We start from the raw sequence: 27,207 nt of genomic DNA on the forward strand, positions 1-27,207 counted from the left end.
CAAGGTTTGAGGTGATTGTTGGAATCTATCTAATCTTCCCTGGTAGTTAATACTGATTAACACTACCTAAGGTAAATTAAATATCACACTTAGTGACTAAAAACTAAGAATTTACCCAAATGAATACAGTTTTCCCCATATCATTACGGGAGTTTTGTGAGTGGTCTTTATGCTCATGTTTGCAAGTTCTGCCGGAAAGAGTTGGTACATTACTGGACACATTTCCCATATTTCTCTAAGGTGTTAGTGAAAATACAGTCTCCTACATTTTCCATTCATTCATTATTTATTGAAAACCCACGTTGAGAGGATTAAGTGAATGACTGAGCCTAAGCACTTGGAGTAGGGCCTGGCACACAGAAATCACCACAGAAGTATGTTAGCTATAAATTATCACATGCTAGACTCTGTTTAAGACACAGGCCTTTTCCAGCTCTAGAATTCCTGTAGCTGGAATCTCCGACTAGATGCCAGTGGGTTACTGAGTTACTTCCAGAAAGGGCTTTAGACCAAAGTCGCCCAGTCACAGACACTATTCTCATACCCATTTCAGAACTCTAGTTGTATTTCAAAAGCAGTTCACATTTTCTTTCTCTCACACACCATCTTTCTTTTACTACTGATCTTTGCAGATCCCACTAGTTCTGACACTCTGAGCTGTTCCTATGTACAACTTGAAAAGGCAGAACTATTATTTAGTAGCTCATTTAAAAATCCACTTTATAATATGGTCAACTTTTATTTCTCTAAATCATAATATTTCTTTAAGAACACCAGAAAAAGTAAACACTCAGACTCCTGAGTACTACTCATCGTAAGTAATTTATGCCGCCCTTATGCCCCCTTAAGATATGCTCTAGATCAAGTACTTGTCCTTGAGGGCTTCACCCATCAGTGTTCCACAAAGCAAAGAGCAAGACTTTCGCACAACATACAATTTCTTTTGTTCATAAATATATATAAAGGCAAGAAACAGTTTTGCCAAAAGTGTCATGAGATAACTTTAATAAACTGAGAAATCTAATAATATTTCTCATTAAAATTCATGTAGACATTAAAAAATGTTGATATGACTAAGCATTACAGAAATGGTTCTACAAAAGTTTGCTTTATATCTACTAGAGAAACCTGCCAAAATTTAACAATCTGTAAGAATTTAACATTCTCCCAGCTTCCCGCCAGGCTCAAAAGATATACGCCTCACATTAGACATGCAAAGAGTTATCTTCTGATCAAGTTCCTCCTGAGCCAAGCAACCTTGAGCAAGTTAATTAACTTGTGTGCACCTTAGTTTCTCCTGTGAAATGAATATAACACAATCCAATGACTAAGTGAAGTAATCACTGTAACCTATGGAATCTATCTTACAGATTACTCTCTCTTCTTTTTCATTCCCTCTCATTTTTCTAATCAAGGTCCTCTATCATCTTATGTTAAGATATTTTTCAAATTCAATGGAAAAAACCACCACCTAATTTTTGACACTGTCATACCTAACACTATCTTCACAGTAGTTTATTTAAGCCTGGACTAAATGACATTGTCATGATATGCTCATAAAGCAATCCGATAAATTTTCAAATGTTCATAGCTAAGAATTCTCTCAAGATGATAACACTTGGGGAGTTTGTGCTTTTGTGTGTATAGTCTTATTATGTTTCCCTGCAAAAGCCTCCAAAACAGTCATGTACTTGGCCCAGACACATGCTGCCAGCTAGGTGCGTTTTAATCATCACTGTTTGTTCTCGCCGTCCTGGGCACACCGGCTTCTAGGGGACAGTCTGAACAGAACCACCACTGCGCACGGGGAAAAGTGCAAGGGCGGGCATGCTGCACTTCAAAAACCCCTTGCTACATTAAAAAAAAAAAAAAAAAATCTTTATTGATTTCAGAGAGAGGAAGGGAGAGGGAGAGAGAGAGAGAAACATCAATGATGAGAGTCACTCATCGGCTGCCTCCTGCACCCCCCCGACTGGGGATCGAGCCCACAACCCGGGCATGTGCCCTGACCAGGAATCGAACCTCGATCTCCTGGATCCTAGGTCAATGCTCAACGGCTGAGCCACGCCCAATCGGGCTCCCTTGCTACTTTTGTACATTAAAAATAATGTTTTAGAGGGAGCTGTAACAGAGAGGAAGTGATATTAAGATGTAGCTTATACACATGAATATTGCACATGGCTTTCTATCCAAACATAAATCTTTATGTGTCAGAATTAGCTACTGAAATGTGGTAGTGACCTAGCCCTCTCCCCAGGGCAGAAAGGTCACCCTCATGTTTTTTTTAGGGTTAGTAACAAATAAATCAATCATAAACTTTATTGGCTATGGTTGGACAAATTATAATGTACCTAAAATTTCATTCCCACATTTATGAAATGGGGATATTTGAACATCCATAGAACACCCAGGACTCCCATTGAGGAAAATAAACAATCAAAACTAGGAAATTGATTGCAAGGCTGTCAGCCACAAGATTGATGTTTTCAAGCAAGCAGTGTTAGAAAGCCTTTTCTACCGGATGCTGAAAGAAAGCACTGACTAGAAGGAAACCAACACAAATGCCACTTCAAAATGGAAAAGTGGTATCGTTCAGTATAATGAGAAAGTATATGATCTGATTTAAGTGCCATATATTCCAGAATGTAAGGCTATGACCCATTTTTCTCAAAGAGAAGGACATCAGATCACCTATATACCAGTTACTATGTGCCAGGCCCTGTTCTAAGCACCTGAAGATATATTAGCTCATTTAACAATCTTATGGAGTAGGTATTGTTATGAGCATTTTGGACAGGAGGGAACTAAGACACAGAAAAGTTAAGTGATTTGCACAACGACCATGCAGCGAAAGGTGGCAGAGCCAGACTCCAGCCCTGGATGTCTGGCTCCAAAGCACACACACGTAAGCATTTGACTGGAACATACTTACTAATTTATTAGTTGACTTGAAAAGTCTCAGGGATATTGATAAAATGATCAAATGCCTGCTTCTATCAACTTACTAATATAGTTGCTTATACAAATTTTAAAATCATACAGAAAAATATTAATTTAAATTTCTCACTCACTTTCATAAAACAAATTTATAAAAACTTTATAATCTGCATCACCAAAATCAATGACTTTGATGTCACACAACTACTTTTTGAAGTATCCACTGGAGTGTTCATTCTTTCTCAATTATTAGAGGTATATTGTTCTTCTGAATTTATATGTGACACTGTGCAACATAAGTAAAGTTGATTTTGCATTTGTCTTACAGGTTCTTTACAAAATCACTTAATATTTACTTTAGGAACTAATCTTTAAAAAGTTACGGCAATATCTCATCCTGGCAATGTTGAGGCACATTACCCAGGAAGCATTATTAAATCTGTGGAAACCATAAAACTTCTTTAACCTCTTTATGCCCGTTCCACTATGTGACCCTTGTAAGCATTCCAAGCTGGCACTGAGGTAATTTCTGTTTAATGCTCCTTATTGAAGAGTACTTTTTGCTTTTTTTTTAAAAAAAAAGGTAAAAAAAAAAAGGGAGAGAACTTCAGAATATAAGAGATGTAAGCAACTCCTTTCCTGGTAGTTAATTTTGGCAGAAACAAAACCTCACCTGATACATAATTTCCCTAACATATGACAATCAGAAAGAATTATGCAAACATATACACGGAGTTAGTTATAATATAAGCTAATCAACTAATTTTATCACCTCATGGAAAGACACCTGGCATAGTGAGAGGAGTTTTATAATTAATATTGGAACCACTGAAAGTCTGTCATCTGAAAGATAGTTGTATTTTTTCAAAATAAAAAATATTTATGTGGAACCTAAAATAAAACAAATTTTATATAATTTTCCACAGAAATACTGAGGTCGTTGATTAATGATCATGTACACATGGACAAATGAAATGTCCTGTTGCCTGTTAAGAAACACGGTTTTATGACGGTTTTCAAGTGACAGCTACTCCATCTCACCCCAAACATGCACAGCACATAATCCCTTTTTCCTTTTCAATTTATTTTCAACCATCAATAACCACTGATCTGAAAAGCACACATTTCTCCAAGGGATTCCAAAAAATTTCTGGATCACTCGGTCCAAGAAATTTTCAATAAAATACATGGCAACTGTTGGCACTGAGTCAGGTAATTTAAAAATCATGAGTAGCATTTCACCTATTTAAATTCTAAACTCTTCTGTGCATTTTCTCTATATGTTAGTAATATTTCCTGCCATTATTTTGGGGGCAAGTACTATGCAATAAGCAATGGGCTGAATATTTGACATCTGTTTGTTCTAATACTTATAGAGAGCCCTGACGCTGCACTTAACTGCTGAAGAAATGGAAGCTCAAACACTGCAGTGACTTGTCCAAAGCTCCCAAGTAAAAGGCTCCAAAATCGACACCCTTTTTACTTTGTATCCTGACTCTACTTCTAACCCAATCTCTGCACGTCTTCTCCCTTAATTAAACAGTACATACCTTAAAGAAACTTCACAGTAACATAACCATAGCTTCATTTTCTAATGTAAAAACCAACCCTGTAAATATATTTTTAAGCAATATTTGTGATTATCTATATAATAATACTGATAATATCCTACAGTTGCTAAAATTTGAGTTCTCAGTCTCTAGTTTTTCAGGACCAAGTGGGATTGGTGCTGTGAACATAGCTGTCCCTGGAGAGGGAGGGTAGTTGCTGGCAATACCAGAAGACAGTTCTATGACCAATTAGACGACTTTGATGAGTGCCAAAGGGACTGTGCTCAGTTATCCCAGCTATACAAATGCTCAGGGGAATACAGAGTTAGGGAAATAAGTGTTTAAAGTCAAGGAAAAAAAAAGATTCCCATGGGATCCATGGAGGATCCTAAGCTTGTTTCCTTCTTTAACAAAAATAAACAGTTGGTTTGAGAAAGTTTCACACAGAATTAAAAGGGTTAACCCAGAAGTAATGTTTAATTCTTTAAAAATTATAAAAGCTACCTGACACCAAAAGGCAAATACACTTAGGTCTCTACACAATAAAATACCACAAAATGGCAGAGACGGGCTAGCTATTCTCTTCCAGGGAACACGGCTGACTACACTTCCCGACCTCCCGTAGTCACAGACATGCCAGCGCCACTGAGCTCAAGCCCCTGGAGTATGAGCACACAGAAGTGACGTGCGCCATCTCCACACCTCACTTATGAAAATCTTCCACCAAGACCTTCTAAGACTTATCTCCAATTATAGAGAGAGTCTCTGCTGGAAGGCAACAGAGCTTTGCATTGAACATTAGACAACTGAGTCACAAAATGGAGAGGCCTGGATCCCCGAATCACTGCTCAGAAAGGGCACTGTCCACTAAGCGATCAGGAGTCCTAGCTTTGGATTTCGTGCAAAAAAGATATAAACTTCTGTTATGTCTGAAGAATTATATTGTGTGTATGTGTTTGGTTTGATGCAACAGCTGGCATTATCTTAACTCATACAAATACCATAATAATTTTTGTTATCAGGTAGGGCTCTGATAACATCCTGACCTCATGGTATTGTGTGCAATTTGGATAAAATAAGCATTAGAGTTCCTTTACTTATTCAATCAGACACACTTTTTGAAAACCCACTTAATGCCACTATTCAAGGTTTTCTAAATATAGCATTAAGATAAACTCCCTGCTCTCAAGGATCTTACAACTAGTGGGTGGAGACAAATAATAAAAAGATAATAAAGAAAGCTGTCAAATAGTGATAAGTACTTCATTGGACAAAGATTAAAAGAGAGTGATGTGCTAGAAAGTGACTGGATAGCCAGGGGAGATCTAAGATGTGCTATTGATATTGAAATGAGAAAATTGTTTTATATATTACTTTATTGATAAATATTTAAGAGTAATTCCACATAACTTAAACAGAAAATGATGTTTATTATAACTTGTATCAAGAGGCTGTCAACTAACAAGGACATAATAGCTTGTCTTGATGGATATGCCATGGGTCGTGACTCATCTGTGAAGCTGTGTCTATTCTAAGTTATCATTTATGGGCACATTAGCTATATAACTTTATTCACTGAAAATCCTACCCTAATCATCTTCTATATATGTGAGACAAACAGATACACACACACACACAGGAAACTACCTGGATTTTAAGACATCTCAGATCCTACCTCTAATGGTTCATTTCTTGATTTTATTAAAACACTACCACTTCTACTTTTCTTGTGATGAGTTTTACAACTTAGACAATAATCTTCAAATCAAAATATAGGTATATGTTATCCCTCTTAAGTTACTAACAAAAATAATAGGTATTAATTTTATGTGTCTAGTATATAAGTTTTTTCTTTACTTCAATGATAAAGACATTCATTTTAGCACTTATTTCCAAGGACTTCAAAGATAAGTCAGTTAACATTTACTCTCAAGGGCTCTATGTGTCAACCCTGGCACAGCAAATAATTTCATCATGTTAGCTCTGTCTGGAGGGCACTGTGGGAGAACTGACTGAACATTTGTGGTGCATCACTCATTGCCCAGGGCCAGCAGGAAAATATACCACATAAACTGCAAGAAGTTTCATAATTTTTTTTCCCCTTCATCTTTCCTTTTCTTGTTTAGACTGGTAAACCTTAGACACTGCACCATCAAATGAATAGCTTGAATTACTAAGACACAGTCAAGCACACATTAATTACCTCATAAGGAGACTCTTTCCTAAAACCCTCACTTCTGCCAATGCTCCAGCATTTTTCATGACCTTCTCAGTCATCTGCAAAGATTTATTTACATAATCAATTGAGCAACTCTCTTAGCACATTCTTCCTAAATTAATACCAACATTTAGTATTCTGTCACTCTATTAAGCCTTTACTTTCCTCAAATGCCAACTACTTTCTCTGAACTTTTCTGTTAAGTGTGTATTACAAGTTAAATTGGGGAAATAGAACAGCATTAATCAATATACGCTTAGGGAATCTTATGACTGGTTTAATACAATCTGTGGTCATACAGTGTGTACATGTGCGTGCATAAAAGCAAGCACTACTAACTTGAAAATGTCTTTAGATATAAACAGTTTAACATCCATAACGTAGAAGTTCCAGAGCCTCAACTCACCTTAGGCAAAAGCAAGAACTTATAAATTAACCAAGCTTCCACTACAGGTGAGAACACTCTAATATGGGTTTGCAAAGGTTACCCCATTTCACTGTTAAGCCCTACCACTGTCTTGCTTCTGCAAGACTATTACATTTCTCTTTCGATCTCTTCTCCGTGTTGCAGCCAGAGTAAACTTTTAGAGAATGATAGAAAAACACACACCTGATTATATCAATCCCCTGCCAAAAATCTTTCAGTGGACTCTCCTCCTCAGGAAAAGCTCCCCTCCTAACCACTGCACCCACTACCTTCTTTTGATCTTTTCACACACTTCTCAGCCCCTCTTCTCTGTACTGGACACATAGAGCTGCTTAAGGTTATTTAAAATGCCACTCTCTGTACCTTGCTCCTGAGTCTTCACGGTTCCCTCCTCCTAGAAGAATACTCTCACCCTCGGGATTGCTAATTCTCTGAACTCTCCTCCTGGAGGTCAGATTCTTGTAAGATGCTCCTGTGATGCCTAGAATGTTGCCCTGTCACAGAATCTAACCACACTTCATAGTAGTTGCTGATTTAACAGTCCAAAGCCCTCTCTAGGTGAGCCTTCTTCATTACTCCTTCCCTTGCTTCAAAGTGCCTAAAATATAGTCAGTACTTAATAAATATGAAAATCACTTAACTATTAACCCTAGTGTAGAGCTAAGGCTATTGAGTCTGAGAAAAATTGAACAAGGACTGTCTGATCCCTTCCTAATTCTAGAGTCACCCCTTCCCACCAGCAAATAGAGGTAGGATTACCAGAATAAAATGAAAAGGCCATGTAGAAGAGAGATGACAATATACTATAAACCTAGGCTAACAGTACTTATAGTTAAGCAATATAATTAGTTTGGATTGCCTAGATGTCAGGACAAAAAAGAACAAGACTTCTGGACTCAATTTTTTTTTTTTTTACTTCCTATCAGTATAGATTGCAACAGAGGAGCCTGCACATGAGGAGTGTTTCAACTCTTCTCAGAATTTTCAGATTCATTCATCTACTTAATTGTTTAACAAGTATTTACTGACTTACTGCAATGAGCCAGGCATTGTTATAATAGGTAGTTATGTGGCAATAATTGGGATTGGCAAAGTCCCCTGGAATGCATTGTCTAGAGGCAGGAGGAACTTGAGGGTGGAAAGGGAAAAAAGAAATAAGTAATAATAAACATAAAATAATTTTAGATTTCTGTAAGTACTCTCAACACAATACTATAAAGTGGGAGGTAATGTAATGGGGACAGTGATGGTTGGGAATGAGAAGACTATTTTAGATTGGGTGACCTGGGAAGGCTGCTCTGAGAAAATGGCACTTGATATGTGATGAATAAATACAAGGGATCCAGCCAAAGATTTGGCGAAGAGCTTTACAGTGGAAGGACTATCAAGGGTAAAGGCACCAAGGTGGGAAGAATCTAGGGAAGTTCAAGAAACAGAAGGAAGTATAAGGTGACTGGGTAGGGAGTGAGAATGGCTGATAGGGAGAGTGGTACAAGTGAGGTCAGCAGAGTGGTAGGAACGAATTCTACTAAGAAGTGGGGTTTTTAAGTGCAGTGGGAAGCCACTGGGCTTTTTAAACAGGCAACAAATACCCAGTCACATTTTATATGACCATTCTGTCAGGGACAGTAGGAAGGAAGAATGGATTGTAAGGGGTTAGAAGTGGGAAGACAAGTTAGGATGGAATAAGGTGTGCCATCTAGACTACAGCAAACAAACTTAAAAATGACATTTCAAAACCTAACCTGATGATAGTTAGAGGAGCCTCTGTAATCAACTGTTTAATATTTTTTTTTAATATGTCTTTATTGATTTCAGAGAGAGAAAGGCAGAGGGAGAGAGAGAAACATCAATGATGAGGGAGTCATTGATCAGCTGCCCCCTGCACATACCCCACTGAGGATCAAGCCCAAACCCCGGCATGTGCCCTGACCGGGAATTGAACCTTAATCTCCTGGATCCTAGGTCGATGCTCAACTGCTGAGCCATGCCTGACCGGGCTCAACTGTTTAACTTTCCCAAAATATAAAAATTCTGTCTACCTAAAGTCCCATAAAGGTGATTAGTTATCTGTCACCTATTCCTACAATACTTTATAGTGTTGGCTTCCTATGAGTTATGTGTGTGCCAAATTCCCAAGGAACAAGGGGTCCGATTATAAATACTCAAGCTATTACAGAGTGGTAATTAAATATCTTAACAAAAAGAATACTTATTTTGACCAAGTACCTAACCATAGATTGGCATTAGGATGTCACAGATTATTATATGAAATTATAGAAAGAATACATGGCTAGTTCAAGCAGTGTGAATCAAGAAAATCATTTTAATTTCTTGCAGCTCAATTTCCTCACCAGTATAGAATAGAACTAATAAGGTCTGCCATAACAACCTTAACACCAGACAGTTGTAAGAATGGAGGACAAATGTGAAATAAATTAGTAATATAAAGCATTATGTAAATGCAAGTTTTTATGTAAAAGAACAAAGAGAGACCTAGAAGGATTTTTTAGGAATTTATTTAGCATTATCTCCTCTTTTCACAGTTGTGGGAACTTATGTTCAGAATGGTGAATGAGTTAAGGCACTGATAAAACTAGAATCCAGATGTTACATTTATATAATAGGAAAAAATTAGCTTGACTAGTTTCCAAGCTTTCTATAATGTAAATTATAGCATTAATATTTTAAGTAAGTATTCTGAAAAACAAACAAACAAACCCCAAAAATACTAAAAGGGAAACTTGGATTTCAATGGAACTTTAAATTGTAACTTTGAATCCTTTATTAATAATTTATTATGTTGTATAAACCAAAATTAACATAGGATTAATTTTAACCTCAACTTCATGAAGTATGTACATTAAGACAATGATTGCTGTTGGAAAAGCATATCCCTTTCATAATGTTAGATGGTCAAGTTCTCATGTAAGGACACAAGCAAGTACCTTTACCTAGTTTTTGGCACTGAATTACAATGAAGGATGTAAAAAAGATAGTTTGCTCTTCAATATAATCCATATTAATATTCTTTCTAAACAGAATGTTTCAATGTCTAAAACATCATCTCGTCTAAAATTCCTAAGCAGCTCATACCAGAAAAATTTTGCTGCTTATGTAAATAATAGCCATTTCCATATTTTAAACGTTAAAGAATTCCATGACTCATTATAATGAAATTCTGATAGTTAACAATGTTAGTCCTAATTATCATTAGGATTCCTAGTTGATGTCCCAGGCTCCTTACTGCCTTCAGTCTTTATACCATATTCAGCGTCATCTAAGTTTATCTAGCCATAGAGGGGGAAAGCATCTTCCCAAGGTGAAACAATTATCTACTAATTCTGAACTTAATGACATTTGCCTATGTCTGCATTTTTAAACTTTTTATTTATTTATCTCTCACACAGTCAGTAAATATTTATTAAATGACTTTGCCATGTTTGCCATATCCGAGACACTCCAGAGAGAGTACTGATGAGTTCCCTATTTTCATGAGGCTTACAGTTCAGTGGGGAGATACAACAAATAAATAGTAAGAACATGAACAATGACAAGAACAAAAATATAATAATAAATGCTAAATAGAGAATTTAAATAATATGAAACAAGAGAACTGCCTGAGTAGCTACTTTGGACTGGCTAGCAGGGAGACCTTCCTATGCCTGAGACCTGAGAGTCAAGGAGCCAGCCAGATTAAGATCAAAGGAGATAGAGTTCGGTCCAAAGAAACAACTAGAGGAAAGACTCCATAGCTCAGTCTGCTAAAGAAACAAAAGGAAGGTCAAGGCAGCTGAAGTGGAGCAGATACAAAGGAGAGCTATACAAGGTGAGGTAAGAAGAGAAGGCCTGAGACATTTCACGCATAGCTTTGTAGGGAGTGTAGATTTTAATCCACGTGCACTAGAGAGTTACTGAAGAGTTTTCAAGGCACAGAAATGACATGGTCCAAGTCACATTTTATAAGGTAAGTCAGGCTGCTACGTGAAGAACAGTGTGAAGGCCAAGGTTAGAAATAAAGGGGACACGGAGTCCGAGTGAGACCATGACAACAGGTTGGATGAGGGTGATAATAATGGAGATAGAGAAAATCATGGTAAGAAGAGTAGAACAGATAAGATTTGCTGAAGAATATGGCGTTTGGGGCAACCTGAAGAACCAAAGATAACTCACAGGTTTTGGGCTTCAATATCTGAATAGATGGTAATGCCAGTGATGATGAGATGAGGAAGACTGGAGAACCGTAAGAGTTTGCTGCCTGCTCGGCAACAAAGAAGTCAGGCGCTACATGCATATCCCCAGGACACTGCTTCGCTCATCTCAGTGCACATGGCTGGCTGTGTGTGTGTGTGTGTGTGTGTGTGTGTGTGTAGTGGGGTAGGGTTGTGTGCGTTGGGGGTGGAAGAGCAAATATTTCCAAAGAGTATTCTCCTGAGGTTCGTTAGAATTGCCACATACCTTAGGAAAAAATCTTGAAGTATTGTTTCGTAATAATACCTGAAGGCTTCCTGAGGGTTACGTGTGCAAGAAGAAGCTTGTCTGTGTCCCCTCTAAGTCAGCGGTGAGACAAGAAAACACATGGTCTACACGATAGCACGCCTAGTTGATATGGCTAGTGTGTTTCTGCGTTAGAAGAAGGCAGGTGCCTTTCTCAACTGATTTGGGGAAAACAATTCTGAAACAATGGCAATTCTGGCGGAGGTGCTATGAGGAGTAAGGAGAAAATAAAGCTGGATTTGGGAGCTTTTATGTTACTTTTTGGTAAAGGATATTTAGCCTGAAGTTGATCACTTTTCTTAAATTGAAATACAGATGATTTTCCTGAGAAACAGCCTAACATAAAATATGTTACACTTAGCACATAAGAATTTCAGCACTAACACCTCTTTTGGCACAGATTCTCAATTTTTATTGCATGCAAATTTTGCAAGGAGAGAGAATGAACTCATGGCTTAAGAATCTGGCAACTGCTTGAATTTCACTGTAAAGAAGCATCATTAAGAAGCTAGGAATCTGAGTCACTTAATATTAGGCTTCAGCTAAATTCTTAAATGGTTACATAACACCACTAATTTTTAAGAACAAAAAAGGTGTTTTGTTTTTTTTAAAAAAAATCTTTAAGATTTCTACTTTGTTTTTCATACTACAAAATGTCTTGTCTCACCCTCCCACACACATATATACACATGCGTAAAACTTAATGTTTTTTTTTCTTGAATAATGAAAGATCTCCACATCTTCAGAGAGATGCCCATAATTAACCTGACTCTCCAAGATCATGTCTCTCTTTAGGTTAAGTAACTCATCTCTCTATGATAATGCTTTATGTTTACAAAATAAAGTAAAATAAGAGGAATTCCACTGAAATAATGAAAATATCACTAAAATTCCAATTGGTTCAAATATTATCAAATAACTACATTAAAAATTAAAAACCACGCTTTAAATCCTGGCTGTTTCACACCATGCAGATAACACATTTGAATGAATAAAAGTTTTCACTCAAGCTTCGACATATTGACATAAAGTAGATATAAATTTTGAATTTTGGAAAATGATAAAGAACATAAGTTTGAAATTAATTTTAAAAATCTTTTGAACTTCTATATGAATAGTTTCCCAAAATTAGCTCTAGTAAAATTAGGAAAACACACATATAAGTTCTGTGTTTATTATTAACCAAAGGCACCCTTCTGTGAGAACAAGTGTTGCAAACAACTAACATTAATTTGCTTAAGCTGTAAGAGCTTCTTTTCCTAGATTTTCAAGAAGTGAAAAGAACTAGATAAAAGAAAATATTATTGTAACTTAATATTAACACTGTTTTCAGCAACAAGAAACCAAATAACCACATCCCTCTTACATGCTCAACATTAAATTATCTTTCACAAAGCAAAAGGCATTTTTGACCAACAAAGCAATATGTGCAGTTAAGAGGTATAGAACTCCCACATCCTGGCCTTTAAATTGTTCTACTTAAAAGAAAGCAACATTTATAAACCCCATGACTATTTTAAATCCCCTGAATCACACTGCAATAGAAAAACACTGTGTAGCATAATATATAATGGCATATTTAAATATGACCCAAAATTCCATGCTTCTATAAAGCTATACTGAGTTGTGAGCAAATAAAAGCATTTCTACTTTGATCATTTCTCAAAGCAAAGGGTAACTAGAAAGGTCAGCCTTAGGAAGAAATAGAATACATACCATGATATAGTCTCTTTTGCTAGAAAAGGCAAGAAGAACAGATTTAAATTAAGACTTGGTGTATAAAAGCTGAAAGCATAGAATTTGTATCCACATAATGAACTGATGTCTTCTCTAAAGACGTCAGATTGCTGTTCAGCTAAACTATCTAAAAATACCTCCCTGCAAACACACACACACACACACACACACACACGCGTGCGCGCGCGAAATGACTACAAAGACACGTCTTACTAAGCAGCTCTACTTGCACAAAAATCACTTAATAAGTGGAAGAAATTTTTTAAGTACTTAGGGAAAATTTAACAGAAATTTTTCATGGCAACTATGAGCTATTTTGGAAACCAGAACCAATTTGCAAAAAGTCACTAATGAAGGACCTTAAGGCAAATAACTGACCTAAGATGTCCCACAGAGAACCATGATCTATGAACTTAAAATTAGATAAAGAAAAATATATCTCTGAATCAGTGTCAACATCCTATTTAAAAACCAAGAAAGGGGAAATTTTCTAGCTGGAAAAGTAGGAATCGAACTCATGGACGCCACTGTGTGCCAGGCCCCTACAACTGACCTATGAAGCACGTGTCATTAACAGCACTTGACAGACCAGGAAAAATGGTTCCAAACATTGAGGTTACCTGCTAAATGTCACACAGCTACAAAGAGCTAGGATTCCAACACACAGATGAGGACTCTGGAGCACTATAATTTAACATCCATAACTGACATTCACAAGGGCTTTACAGTTTGCAAAAAGATTCTGAGACATTAATTCTTCTTCTATTTTCCTTATTTAAACCTCAAGTTCTTAATCTGTAAAATAGAGAATCTCACACTTCACTCCTAGTTATTGTTTTGATGATTAAAGAAAATAATATATGTAAAACACTTAGTAAAATTATTGTAACTATTACTATCATTATTAATAGTGTTCAAGAGAGCATTGTGAAGGAGACGGGTATTGTAGTCATGATCTCCATCTTGAAGTGAGAAAGCAAACTTCAAGAAGTTAAATGACTTACGTAACAGTTGCACAGCGAGTCCAAAGCAACGTCTTTGTATGTAAAGCAATGTATTGTTTTACTATGCAAAAGACCTAATTGGAATAGTTCTTTTCTGTTACTATGGGGAAAGGTTCGCAGATGAAATAATGCGGATTTTGCCGTAAATATCCCTACGGCATGCTTGAGGATGACGAGAATGTGCGCTGTTAGTAAGCTTTGCTACACCATTGGCTTGCTCTCAGGCTCAGGGTAACACTTCGAAGCCACACATTAATTTTCATTATAACCAATTGAAGGCAATATTGTTTTCCATAGAATCTTTGGATAACACTTAAAGGCAGGAACAAAACAGAGAAAAAAAGAAATTTATACTCCCATGGCTAACAAAGCCAGTACTTGAAACACAGCCTTGAAAGCCGTTCTCTGATCCTGCCTACGACAAAGACCTGCCCACCATCCTGCCTGCCTGAGCCTAGGGCCATCAGCGCCGCCGAGAAAAGACTGTTCTCAATGCCGGCAGGACCATGATCATTTAATTTCAGGGCACTCTGTTGTGGCCAGGTTAAAGTATATTTTAATAAAGCTTTCTAAAAAGTATAATTATATTCCACAGCCACACGAATATGTGTTATAGCGATGAAGGTTAAAGAATTTGTAATAAAAATGGACCTAATTATTATTCATTTTTCTGTAAACTCTTTCATCTGGCCATATGCTAAAATGAGCTCCCTACAAATTACTTGTCTAACTGAAAACAAGTTAAAAGCTATCGTATCACCCAAACAATAAGTCAAAAACAGGATTCTTTTCTAGATTCAAGTCTAAAACCAGGGTAATGTGAAACACCTCTGGAGAACCACACAGGTGGGAAATCTCAGTTGAACATGGTGTCCTTGCCACAAAAGGTTAAATTAACAAGAGAAAACTTTCATGTAAAGTGTTAAAGAATTACTCAATACAGAGCTGTATTCTTGCAATTCTGGCCAAGCTTAAAGGGTAATAAAATATATTGCTTTTATTTCCTTCAAGATCGAGGTAAAGTTACCGTACATTTTATGATAGGGATGGCAGTTACTACATCACACACATGAAATCCCTTTAAACTTATACTAAAGAAAATCACCTCTGGATGTAGGGGACAGAATAACCTGTTCTCAATCTTTTTGATGGGAATTATAATCCATGGGACACATAGGAAACAAGAAATTGGTCCATCCTTGCAACAGTATACTAGGAGCAAAGGTTAGGTAGTTCACGCAGCTTCCAAAATTAGATCTGCATGTGCATGTGTGTGTGTGTGTGTGTGTGTGTGTGAGAAAAGACTGCCACTAGCTCCACTGTGTGTTAGCTGTGTAACTTTGGGAAAGCTACTTTGCCTCTCTCTCTGTCTTGATTGTTCTTATGTATAAAAAGAGGACAACTGCCCGGCCAGCATGGCTCAGCAGTTGAGCATCGACCCATGATCCAGGAGACCGCGGTTCAATTCCCGGTCAGGGGGAGCGTGTGGGAAGCAGCCGATCAGTGACTCTCTCATCACTGATGTTTCTATCTCTCTCTCCCTGAAATCAATATTTTTTTTTTTAAAGACGACAACATACTTATATTGTAACGATTAAAAATGAGGTAATAAATAGTTTAAAACACTGCCTAGAAGATAGGAAGCCAGAATATAAATCCAAGTTCCTGCTCTGGGGCCCTCCTGTGACCACTAGGCTACAGTTCTTACTAATCCTATTAATGCCTTCTATTTAAGTAACTTTCTTCAAAAAGGTTACAATTGGTCAGATGATAGTTTTCATTATCACATGTACAAACTATTTCCTAAATTAGGTTTTTTTTATAGATAGGTTAGCAGGAATAGTTTCACTTTCTAAGAGAGATCCAACCCCCACCCCACCCCACTTTTACTTCACTTTATTCTACGGTTAATAACTTTCTAATACTAATTATTACAGGAATGTACAGCACTAGGCCAAAACTCTTTGACTTGACAATCAATGGTTCTACAGCCTGATCCCTCCCTAATCAACCTGGGTTCGGCCAGCTGTCCCTCCACCTCGGCCCCGCTGATCCACTCAATGTCCCTTGATTGTACATGAACACTTCGCATTCAATGCTTCGGCTCATTCTGTTTGCCTTGCAAAAATTTCTCCCATTTCCTTTTTTCTTCACATCTTGCTTACTTGTGGCACAGCTCAAGTCCTACTTCCTTCTTTGTGGACTAATCAAATTACACGTGACACTCCTGCCTGTGTGCTCCTGTGTATTTTTTGTCCATACTGCTTACGCAGCATGTAAATATATGCTACTCCAAACAGATGCAAAATTTTCAAACCCTATTTCCAAATCTTTTTCATGGAAATCTGGATAAAACCCACAAGAAAACATTCATGATATATGGTTTCGTTATTAATTTTCTCTTCTCAAAAGGCAAATAAGCAGAACACAGAATTTCAAAACAACTCAGATGAAAAAGCATGAGTTATGTAAGTAACACTGGTGCCTTTTTAAAAATCCTAATGTATGGTTCACTTTTTACAGTGATTTGTGACTACTATTGCACTAGTCAATGGTGTTCTTATGTAAAAATGTATTTCTTTTAATCCATGTTTTTAATATTAATATAGATTTGCCTCTTTTCTGACAAGCCACAAATTTAATAAGTACTCAGTTTATTTTCACATTGTATTCAGCTAACACTGAACACACTTTCATTAAATAAGAACTACAATCTATATTCTCCTCTTCTGTTCAGAGATAGAGCTTAAGTAGTCTGCTCTGAGGAGGGAAAGCAGAGATATTGGATAACCATATCTTTTTTAGAGCAAAGTGAATTTTTCATTTAATATCACTGTCTGTCAACTTATGTGATGTCTGTTCTTCAGTAGACATGCATTAAATCTTATCTATATCAGATTGTTAACTCGGGGGGGGGGTAATAAAAATAGGGCAATGAAGGGTAAAGATATCTAGGAATATGCCCAACTAAAAGGAACACAATTAAAAGATTTCAGTAATAAAAGACACAATATACAGTGGAAAGGGGAGAGAATAGAAATGTCACAGATGTTTATATTTTTTATCTAAGCAATTTGAAAGTTCACTTCTCTTTCTTTTGACACTTTAATATTCATTTCTTATATCTTAAAATTTTGCATAAGTTTCCAGAAAAGTAAAATGGTAAGCTTTATTAAGTTTTATTAAGTATTTAATAAGCTTTATTAAAATCACACTGCATTCTTACTCTCCTACATTTGGGATGGAATTCTAACAATAGCTGAAGAAGCTCTTAATAACTTTTCTCCCAATATTTACAATATTATACACAATACATACATATTATGCTATATGTTACATATTATAATATATAACTTTAGAAGTATCAAGTAGAAAAACCAGCTTATGATAGAAGCTTCATAATAGTTACAATGTGTCTCTTAAATCAGTTGTCCTTAAATATATCTTCTGCATATATTTCGGTGAGTAAAATCTAGAACAAATATCATTACCAGATTTTATATTCATAATATAAACAACATTTCTATAATAAGAGGATATGTACCAGTAGTTTTATCTGGGTAGTAAAATTGTTGTTCTTTTCCTGTCCTTGTCTTTATCTGTTTTCTATTTTTTGTTCAATGAACATATAATTATGCATTTTAAAATTATAAATCATGCACAAAACTAATAACACAGACAAGCCACAGACCCAGCTGCCACCTAAATAACCATAAAGCAAAACAAAACAAGCACTGACAATTAGTTTAGCTATTAAAAGGGTATCTTCTAAAGAAAATAACTTTAAATTACTTTTATATTTAGGCAAATGTTATCCCTAAAGTACTATGATTTTGACATTCTACTGTTTTCACAAATGAAATTAATTTCAAAAAGAAATAAGAAGCCTTATATGTTAATATAATACAAATGTATTATAAAACACATTCATATTTTCAATTGCCATTTGAAATGAAGAAAAGTATACTTTTAGTAGGAAATAAATAATTGTAAGATCAATTAACCATAAAGATAAAGTTAATTTCACCCTTCACATTCTCAATCACTGGAATCCTGGGGTGCAAACTGTCCTTATCACTCAACTTCTGCCAACTGTGTCCCCGCCCCCACCCACCCAGCCTCTATAGGCCCAGTGACCACAGAATCCTTCAAAGTCCTTACTGACAACTCTAAGCAACCTTCTTTTTCACTAATATTAAAGGTACTATAAACTTCTCAGTTCCATAAGCTATATGTCACAGAAATGCTATATGTCACAATACTCCCACTTAACTCCAAATTTTCCTTGATTACTGAAAAAAATAAAAGAGTGCTTTCACTTATTAAAAACACTTTAAAAAGCAAAAATATCTGGTTGCACCCATTCTTTTTTCCTAGGACAATGGAGGCGACCAAAAGATGACAATCCTACATTTTTTACAGCCATGTTTCATTGTCTTCTTCTATTACGAAAGGTGTGAAGTTGTGTCCCAGCACTTAAAATTAGTGAGACGCTGACCTTTTGGAAATAACCCAGATATGGCGCCCCTGTCGTAATTTGTATGTTTATATCTCTAATATAGAGCAGTAAGAAAATACCATTTATCACAAGAGACAGGGCATATATTCCTGAAAATTAGCCTTTACCCATAAAATAAACTAGCAGAATGTTAAATTCTAGTTTAATCTCCATACCTGGATTAGAAATGAGATTATGGATTAATTATATTTACAGAAAGGCTTGCATATATATGGGGGGAGGGTATGTTCCATTTTATAATCAAACCAAGTCAATATTATAAACCAATAATGTACTTCTCTAGAGTTCACTAAAAAAGAAAATGTTTCTTAGTAATTTAAAGGTGTTTTTCAGACTACCCCTCTATCAATCAACAAACATAAGGTTAATCCATGACTGAGCTGTCTCTAAGAATAGCCTTTATAATGAACATGTGGTATAAATTAGAAAAGAGGACCTGGTGTACTGACATGGAATGAAGAGATCTGAAGAATATGGGGAATATTTATATAGTGACTTAATGTACAAAATACACATAGATTAGATTTTAACTGATAAGTTATGCAGACATCACACATATCATAGACTGCAATTAAATGAGATCAATCATTATATATCATATACACATTATATACAGGCACACGTATATAATAAATAGAAGGCCTATGCTAGAGGTTCAGTTAATAAGAAAATGGCAGAGGTTGACAATGGACTAGTTCCACATGGCAAGGGTGTTTCTGTACCAACAAGAAAGGCAGGGGCTGGGACCAAGGGTTTAAGAGAACTATCGGCATAAAACTTATATAGAGGGACATGTTGCTTCTGTGAATGTTGCTCTGCTATATCATTTCTTAATGTTCTTTAGAGTACAAATGAATTTATGTTCTCTTGCATGTTTTTGTACAAGCGTCTTATATCTATGTTCCAAAAATAGGCACTATACTATTTAACCTGTTCTGTGTGACACCCAAGTGTACTAATAGAATTGGCACTTAATACAGTAAATGGCAGTAATCGCAAGGATGTGTCAGAGCTTCAAAAATAAAGACCACTTCTTAATAATGAAGAAAAATAAGACCCTGAGGACTCATTTACAAACTTTCATTTAAATCTCCCTCCTTTTCTCTCTCTCTCTCATCTCTGTATACATCCAGACACTAGTTTGTCTTTCGTTTTTAAACGAAAAAATCTTTTTTTTTAAAAAGCTCATAAACAAACCAAAATCCAAACAGAGTATGTGAATAATAACGAAATAATTATTTGATCTAAATAGAAAAAGTTTTCAAAAGTTTACAAAAGATTGCTACAGACATGACAAGAATAAGCTTTCCTTTTTTTTTTTTTTTAAACTAGGCACATAAAGTAATGTAAGCATTAAAAAATAATTAAGGACTTAAATTAACAAAAATAATTTTTACATGATTATTATTAAACACAGAAAAACTGAAGGAAACTGACTGTCACACTGGAAATATTGCTAAACAGATACCCGAATAAAATATTTAAGTGTGGTCAGGACTAAAATCAAGGAAATGGACTAGAGTAATTTCAGGTCATATTTCAGGGATAATTATATCTACATGACCAACTTTACAGAGCATTTATTTTGATGCAAATTAAAGATTAGTATTTCAAACATATAAAATATTGTATTTTAAATGATAGAAAAACAATGATTAGTGATCTTACTATGGCTAAACAGCTAAAGGAGGAAAAATAACTGACTTTCTAATGATGCATTTTGAGCACTCTGTTTTTTTTAAGCCGATTCTTCTTTTTTCACTAATTTTAATTGATATTATTTTTATACAGTTCTATTTTAAATGGACAATTACTAAACAATATTTAAAAGCAAAAAAAGAAAAATATACCTCTTCTTTTGACTAAAAGTAAGAATTTTTCCTCAATATGTCCTACAATGAGATAGAGCTTTTTTCTATACATGTAGGTAGTGTATACAATCTGTTGGAAAGTTTCTAAAATATATTTCTTCACTTCTGACAAGGTAAAAAAAATCTTATCATTTGTTGCCAGGGTTTCTTGGCCCAAATCCAAGGCAAGGTGACCTTGCCCTTGAATAAAACAACAGGATATTGCTTCCTCTCCGGCCTCCTCTGCTAGCTAGCACAGTGGAAAAGCCTCCCCAAGAGATAAGTTTATTTCATCTCAGGAAATATATCTGTCATTATAAACAAAACAAAGATTAGATAAAGAAAAGGTGGAGTCTTAACCCCAAAGAGGAATAAAATATTTAACATCTATAATTAATCTTGGTGCTATTTTCTACATTGCTAAGGAAAATGAGTTAAATTATCTTAAAGGTTCACTGTGCCCAATGTTTAGAGACAAGGTCAAATTGCCATGGTAGATAAAAGCAATTTTTTTCTTTTAAAATAGAGTCTTCTTAAACCCATTCTAGTTAAACACAGAAGGGGAGGAAGTAAAGGAATAGAAAAGAAGAGAAGGTTCCATGCCTTTGCTGGATCCCCAAAATTGTGGCCTTTTAATTTTCACAGGCACCCTAACCTCTCCCTCCCCATCACCTGGACCAACCTGCTCTCCCTAACGCAACCCACCCCATCTCGTTATTTCCCCCCATGACCTCCGGTTCCTCGTGTCCTGCGCCTCCCTGCCTGGGGCCCTCTCCGTTCGTCTTCCGTCCTAGACATGCCTCGTCTGCACTGTATTCTTAAACAGTTCACAACCAGATTTGAATTCCAACCATATCCTAAAACACAACACAAGGAAGGGGAGCATTCACTCAAGATAAAATTTCTCATCCAACTGTAAAGACCAAACTAATTTAAAAGCACCAAGTAAAAGAATAACACTGAGCATGACGCGTTAAGTGCCACTAAATCATTATTCAGAAAAAGTGGAGATGAAAACGAAGAGCCAGGGGGCGAGTGAAAGGTGAGCCAAGAGCACCGCAAGCTGGGGAACAGGAAAGGGGAAGGAGCGTGAGGTGTCTCTAATCGGACCGTCCCGTCCTAAATTAAAACAGCATAGTTGCGGGGAAAAACATGTTTGTAAAGGGAGAGAACGTAGACGACAGGACTTTCGACATACGGTGAAGCTACATTACCTCCTTCTTTGTTAAGAGGCTTATGAAATGAAGAAATTGATACTTATGGCTACACGTGAGCCAAGGCCAGTATGGGCTTCACAGAGGTGATCGGGAATTGAGGTTGGGCTCCAAGAGAGATGGAGCCTTCACTAAAACAGGGGAGACGCAATAGCAAGACTCAGTACTTCCAACAGAGAGCAGGTGACTGTCGGGAGTTACGAAGGGAACAAAGGAAGCTGAGGCATCGAGTTTACGTTTAAAGAGTTAAGCAGAAAAAATGAGATGGTACATGATAGGGCCAAACCCAAAAATGCAGAAGGAGGAGGGAACTGGGCTGAGTGGCATCTATTCCTGATCATCCCGACTCAAGTGTCAAGATAATATCAAAAAGGACAGATGCATTATCAATGGTATCTGTCAATAAGTAGTATGATAAAACTATTTTTGTTAAGTTTTATAAAATAATCTTGGTTGTGACATTATTGCTCTTTTATATTCCAGTGCTTAGAATGTCACACATGTCAGGAAAAAAAGTCACAGGAGAAGAGCAAGTATTTTTTGCAAGCCATGTATTCCACTAGTTAATACCAGCTATCATAACTAAAGCTACACACCTCATTTAGACTACATTTGGCCACATAAGGAGAAATAGTATGGGTTTATGGTTAAAGAAGGGCTGTGAAATCAGACAAACGTGGGTTCCAATTGTGATGGCTCCACCACTTACAAGTCTTTTTAAGCCTCAGTTTTATTATCTCCAAAAAGTTGATAATACATCTTTCTTCAGAAGGTTGTTGTTAACTATTAAGTCAGATAACATGTAATATAGTGCCTGTCATATAACAGGTGCCCAAGAAGTGACAGCTATTGCTTTCTATTCCTTACATCTAAGTAAGGCATTTTCTTATACACACTGCTTTTTAAATTTATTATTTAATCAGTTTTTCAATTTATTGTTTAATCAAGAAACAAAGTCACTTAAAAAGTCACAAACTTTTTGAAGCAACAAAAACATATAGCACACTATGGATATCCATAATTTCTATAAAAATGTACAACTAGAGCCTGGCCAGCATGGCGCAGTGGTTGATAATCGTCCCATGAACCAGGAGGTCATGGGTTTGATTCCTGGTCAGGGCACATGACCAGGTTTTGGACTTGATCCCCAGGAGGGGGTGTGCAGGAGACGGCCAACTGATGTTATTATCTCTCTATCCCTTTTCCTTCTTCTCTCTCTAAAATCAATAAAAACATATCTTAAAAAAATTTACAAATAGAAAATAAATGGTCAGTTTGATAGTATCAAGTTGACTTAAGTGACTCATTTTTTAAATTTACGAAGTTTCAAAGTCATCCTCTACTGCAGAATTTTCAAAAGCACACTTAAGGAATATTATTACCATTAGATAGTCTGAGGCAGGCAGAAAAGGGGAGAGGCAGGGAAAAAACAAAACGGTTGGTAAATAGTGATGACACCTTTAATGTTATCCCAAGATTTTCCCCAACTTACTGAGCCTATAAAACTTTTTCATGTAATATCTATTAACAGTCTACAACTGGTGTCCCACAAGTGTCTTTTGGAAAATGCAGTATTACTTTTTTTTTAAATGTTAATAATTTCCTTTAATTTTTTTTCAAAATTCACAAAATCACAAGGTTCCTCTGAGGACTGACTGAAGGACCTAGATGACTATACGAATACTATAGTCCAGTGCTGGGTACATTTTGGGTGACACATAGGTATTTGTCTCTGACCAAACAGAATGGGGAAGGGGAGGAGATGTGATAAAATATATAAAATGTGCCACTTTGAAGGGTTAAATGAGACTTCATTAATCCAAAAATTAAATTAAGAGAAATTAAACTAATTATTGTGCACTTACCAGGTGCCTGCAACTGAGATATGCACTAAGCTATACAGAAAATGAATTAATAATAGAAGCCCAGAATCTGAAGATTCTGACAAAGTAGAGTAACTGAGTTTACTACTTGTGCCCTCAATTTAACTTTTCTTTTCTTTTCAGTATTTCACTCCCAAAGCCACTAAAAAGTCACAAACTTTTTGAAGAAGCAAAAACGGAAGTATTTGTAAATTTGCTAAATTTTACTCATTTTAAAATTAACTCTGACATTATGTTCATAAAGTCTCGTTGGTCAAAAGAGGGCATTCTCACTCGTTTCTGCTCTACATCTGTTTTCTGAGTCACCTATTATGTGCAAGGCAGAGTAATTATTCTCCTTTCAACTCCTCGCATATAATTAAAATCTTAAAGGTCTGCTCATGAAATAGCAAAGTCTAGATAACCAAAGGACTCATCAACAAGTATGCTGCAAGATCTCGATATCATGAGCTGCCCACTCTGCCCCATACGATGGTCTGAGATGGCAAATTCTAGTACCACTTCAATTTATAACAAAAGTATAAAGGGAAACACCACTCACATGTTTTCTAGAAATTGCTTGATTCACAGCTATTTTATGGCTAGTGTTACTTTAGTCACAGCATTACCCTAAATTTCAGTAAAATATAAACAAATATGCTTCCAGAATAGGACACTCGACATTCTAGTTTACGCCCTATTTAGTATTATCTGTGCCAAATGCTCACTTTCACAAATCTAGTAGTACTTTTTCCTTCCCCACCAATAAATAATTTTAACAATTTTCTTTGTTCATAATTAGATTATTATTGATAAATATCACTTCCCTCCATTTTGAGAAAAAAATTTATGAAAAAGGTAAACAAAAACCTGTGATTTAAACTTTGCTTCTAAGGGTTTTTCAAGTATAGTGTAAGTAATACTCTCACTTTACCCTGAAAAAAATCATGACTACAGAGCAGCTTCACTTCAAAGACCCTGTTAATAAAATCGAACTATAATGGAACTTCTCTATAACAACCTTTCCTATTAGAGAAGTTAAGTATAAGGCTGGTCTTTTTTTTTGGATTTGATCCGAAGAGATTTAATTAGTGAGGTACCACAAGGATCTCATTATGAGGGGGCAGGGCTCTAAGCACAGCATTATAACATGCTTCCAACACAGTTACTGACTTAGGATCATCCTGTGGGTCATTGGAAAAGTGAGAAAATGCCACCAGAGACACTTCATCTGGGAAAAGCTCTTGGATTTAGTTAATAATTTTGTTCATAATAATGAACAAAACCAAATTACACACATAAACCTAAGCATCTCATACTCTAAACTCATAGCTTTCTGTCTATACATTTTGAAGCCTCCACGATTTATCTCCATTTCTGAGTTTAACATCTCACCCTTTTTAGAATATGGAAAAGATAAATCCTATACCCTAATATAATACCTCCTAGATGCTAGGATGTGAAAATAGACATTTTAAAAATACTGAGACTACTATATAAGCTGCCTAAATTTATGCATTTTCGCTTTGGGGACACACACACACACACACACACACATGAATTAGCCTGATGGCAGAAACTTCCAACATGGTGACATAAACTAGCACTGTGAGAACTCACATTCCTGTAACAGGAGGCTCAGACTTGGTGTCAGCCATACAAAAGTGCTTCTCACAAACAGCAGTAGCTGCCTGTGGGATTCCAGCATGACAAATGCATAGCTGACTCACGGGATTAATTATAAAGCAGCAATACTGTGGCATTATCAAAATATTCTGTGCTCTCATCTCCCATTCAAGCGCGTTAAGAAGTCAGAGTCCCACCAATCATTTTATTAGCAAGTCAATAATCAAAGCTCTCCCTCCCTCATTCAAACCTCCATGTGAATCCCTTACTACAGGCACCGGTTCCCAGTAACCTTTTCCATGCTCCCTCATTCAATTTAACTATAAAAACGTTTTTTAAAAACCTATTCAAGTATTAAGCTAAAAATGAATTGTCAGGCTTTGATTTTCAATTCTAAAAATCAGCTGTCCAATATCTCTCCACGTCTGTGATTTTTGCTTTCAAAAAACTGTTGGTCTTGTTTTAAAAAAAAAATTTGTGACAAAAATTGGAAGAACAAGCCGGCTGCCACTTAGCGCCCCTCCTCCGCGCGGACTGTCATGCCCCTAAAGCCCGTGCCCCCAAGGGAAGCGCACCGAGCCATCCGGCAGCGCCCTGGGCCTGCGATACTCACTGGGTGCTTCTCGGGCTGGCCCATAACCCCATGGAGAGCCGGGCTCGCCAGCGGCTTCATAGCGAAGAGACACACGCTGAGCGCAGTCGACACATCACGGACAGTCTCTCATGGGCGGCGAGGCACCCTCCTCGGCATTACATTAAAAGAGAGAAGAAAAAGAAAAGGGGAAGAAAGAAAAAAAAAAAAAAGAGGGCGGAGGAAACCATGCGGCAGCTTAAAGTGTCACTACTGGCAAGCTTAAAAAAACCCTCACACTTGTAGACCAGAAACGGAGCCCGAACCACGGGGCTCGGCTCCATTTTTATAACACTGGAACTCTAACCATCCCCGGCGACACGACCGAGGAAACCTTAGACAGCTCGCAGTCTTCCCGGAGAGCAAGATCATTTCTGGAACAAGAGGCAAAAGAAAAGAAGGGGAAAGAAAAAAAAAAAAAAAAAAAAGCTAAAATGGCTGACTGCACACAGACGCCCCTCAAAAAGGCTTAATACAGAATTATGTCAGTCAGGGTGGTATGAGAACCAGCCTCCAGCACTCAGCCGAGCATTGTTAATACTCTTGTTTCATTTGCAATCACACAGACGAACCCCTTCAGCCAAGAAAGAAAAAAAAAAAGAGAGAAAGAAAGAAAGAAAAACCAGGGCAGAGCGTGTGAATCGGGACCTCCTCCCTAGCTGCTAATGATGCTGACAGAGTGGTGACCAGTGATCTCTGTCCCACTCCACTAACCAAGTTTGCACAATTAATCTTAGCAGCATGACACTGATGGACATTTAATTTAATGATGTCTGTCCCTCACAACACAAGCGTGACTGCTAGCAAGAGTCACTAACAGACACACGGCACAGACACACACACACAATCTCGAGAATCATGAGTCTGAATGCAATACACCAATATAATTACATTATTGTGCTTACTTTGGAGGACCATGGCTGCAGGCAGTTGGCATAGCAACGCACAAGGAAAGCCATTTCCTGGGTAGAGAGAAAGCTTCCTTTTCTAAATAAAAAATTCCTCTTAGGAAACAAACGGCATTGCTGCTTCCTGCAGAAAGCAAGACACTGTAGTCTGTCTCTTAACCTGCAAGGCTCACACTCAATGCAGTTCTAGTGATGTAAGTAGATTTCTCTCTCACCCTCCCTCTCCC

General features: G+C 36.6%; 1 protein-coding gene across 13 annotated transcripts in view; it reads right to left on the reverse strand.

Moving 5' to 3' along the window:
* Positions 1-27,207, reverse strand: part of RAPGEF2 (Rap guanine nucleotide exchange factor 2) — a gene marked incomplete at its 5' end in the record, with an annotated part of 216,469 nt that overhangs the window by 50,004 nt on the left and 139,258 nt on the right. For 3 of the 13 annotated variants that reach the window (XM_081134180.1, XM_081134179.1, XM_081134178.1), the window contains one exon: positions 26,055-26,114. The exons of 9 other annotated variants lie outside the window; for them this stretch is intronic. In XM_081134180.1, coding sequence (XP_080990306.1) covers positions 26,055-26,114 — 60 coding nt within the window. Of the gene's footprint in view, positions 1-26,054; positions 26,115-26,977; positions 27,032-27,207 lie in introns of those variants that run through there. One more of the 13 variants, XM_081134181.1, reaches the window with a different exon arrangement.

The sequence above is a fragment of the Miniopterus schreibersii genome (assembly GCF_964146895.1).
Source record: "Miniopterus schreibersii genome assembly, chromosome: 4".
NCBI lineage: Eukaryota > Metazoa > Chordata > Mammalia > Chiroptera > Miniopteridae > Miniopterus > Miniopterus schreibersii.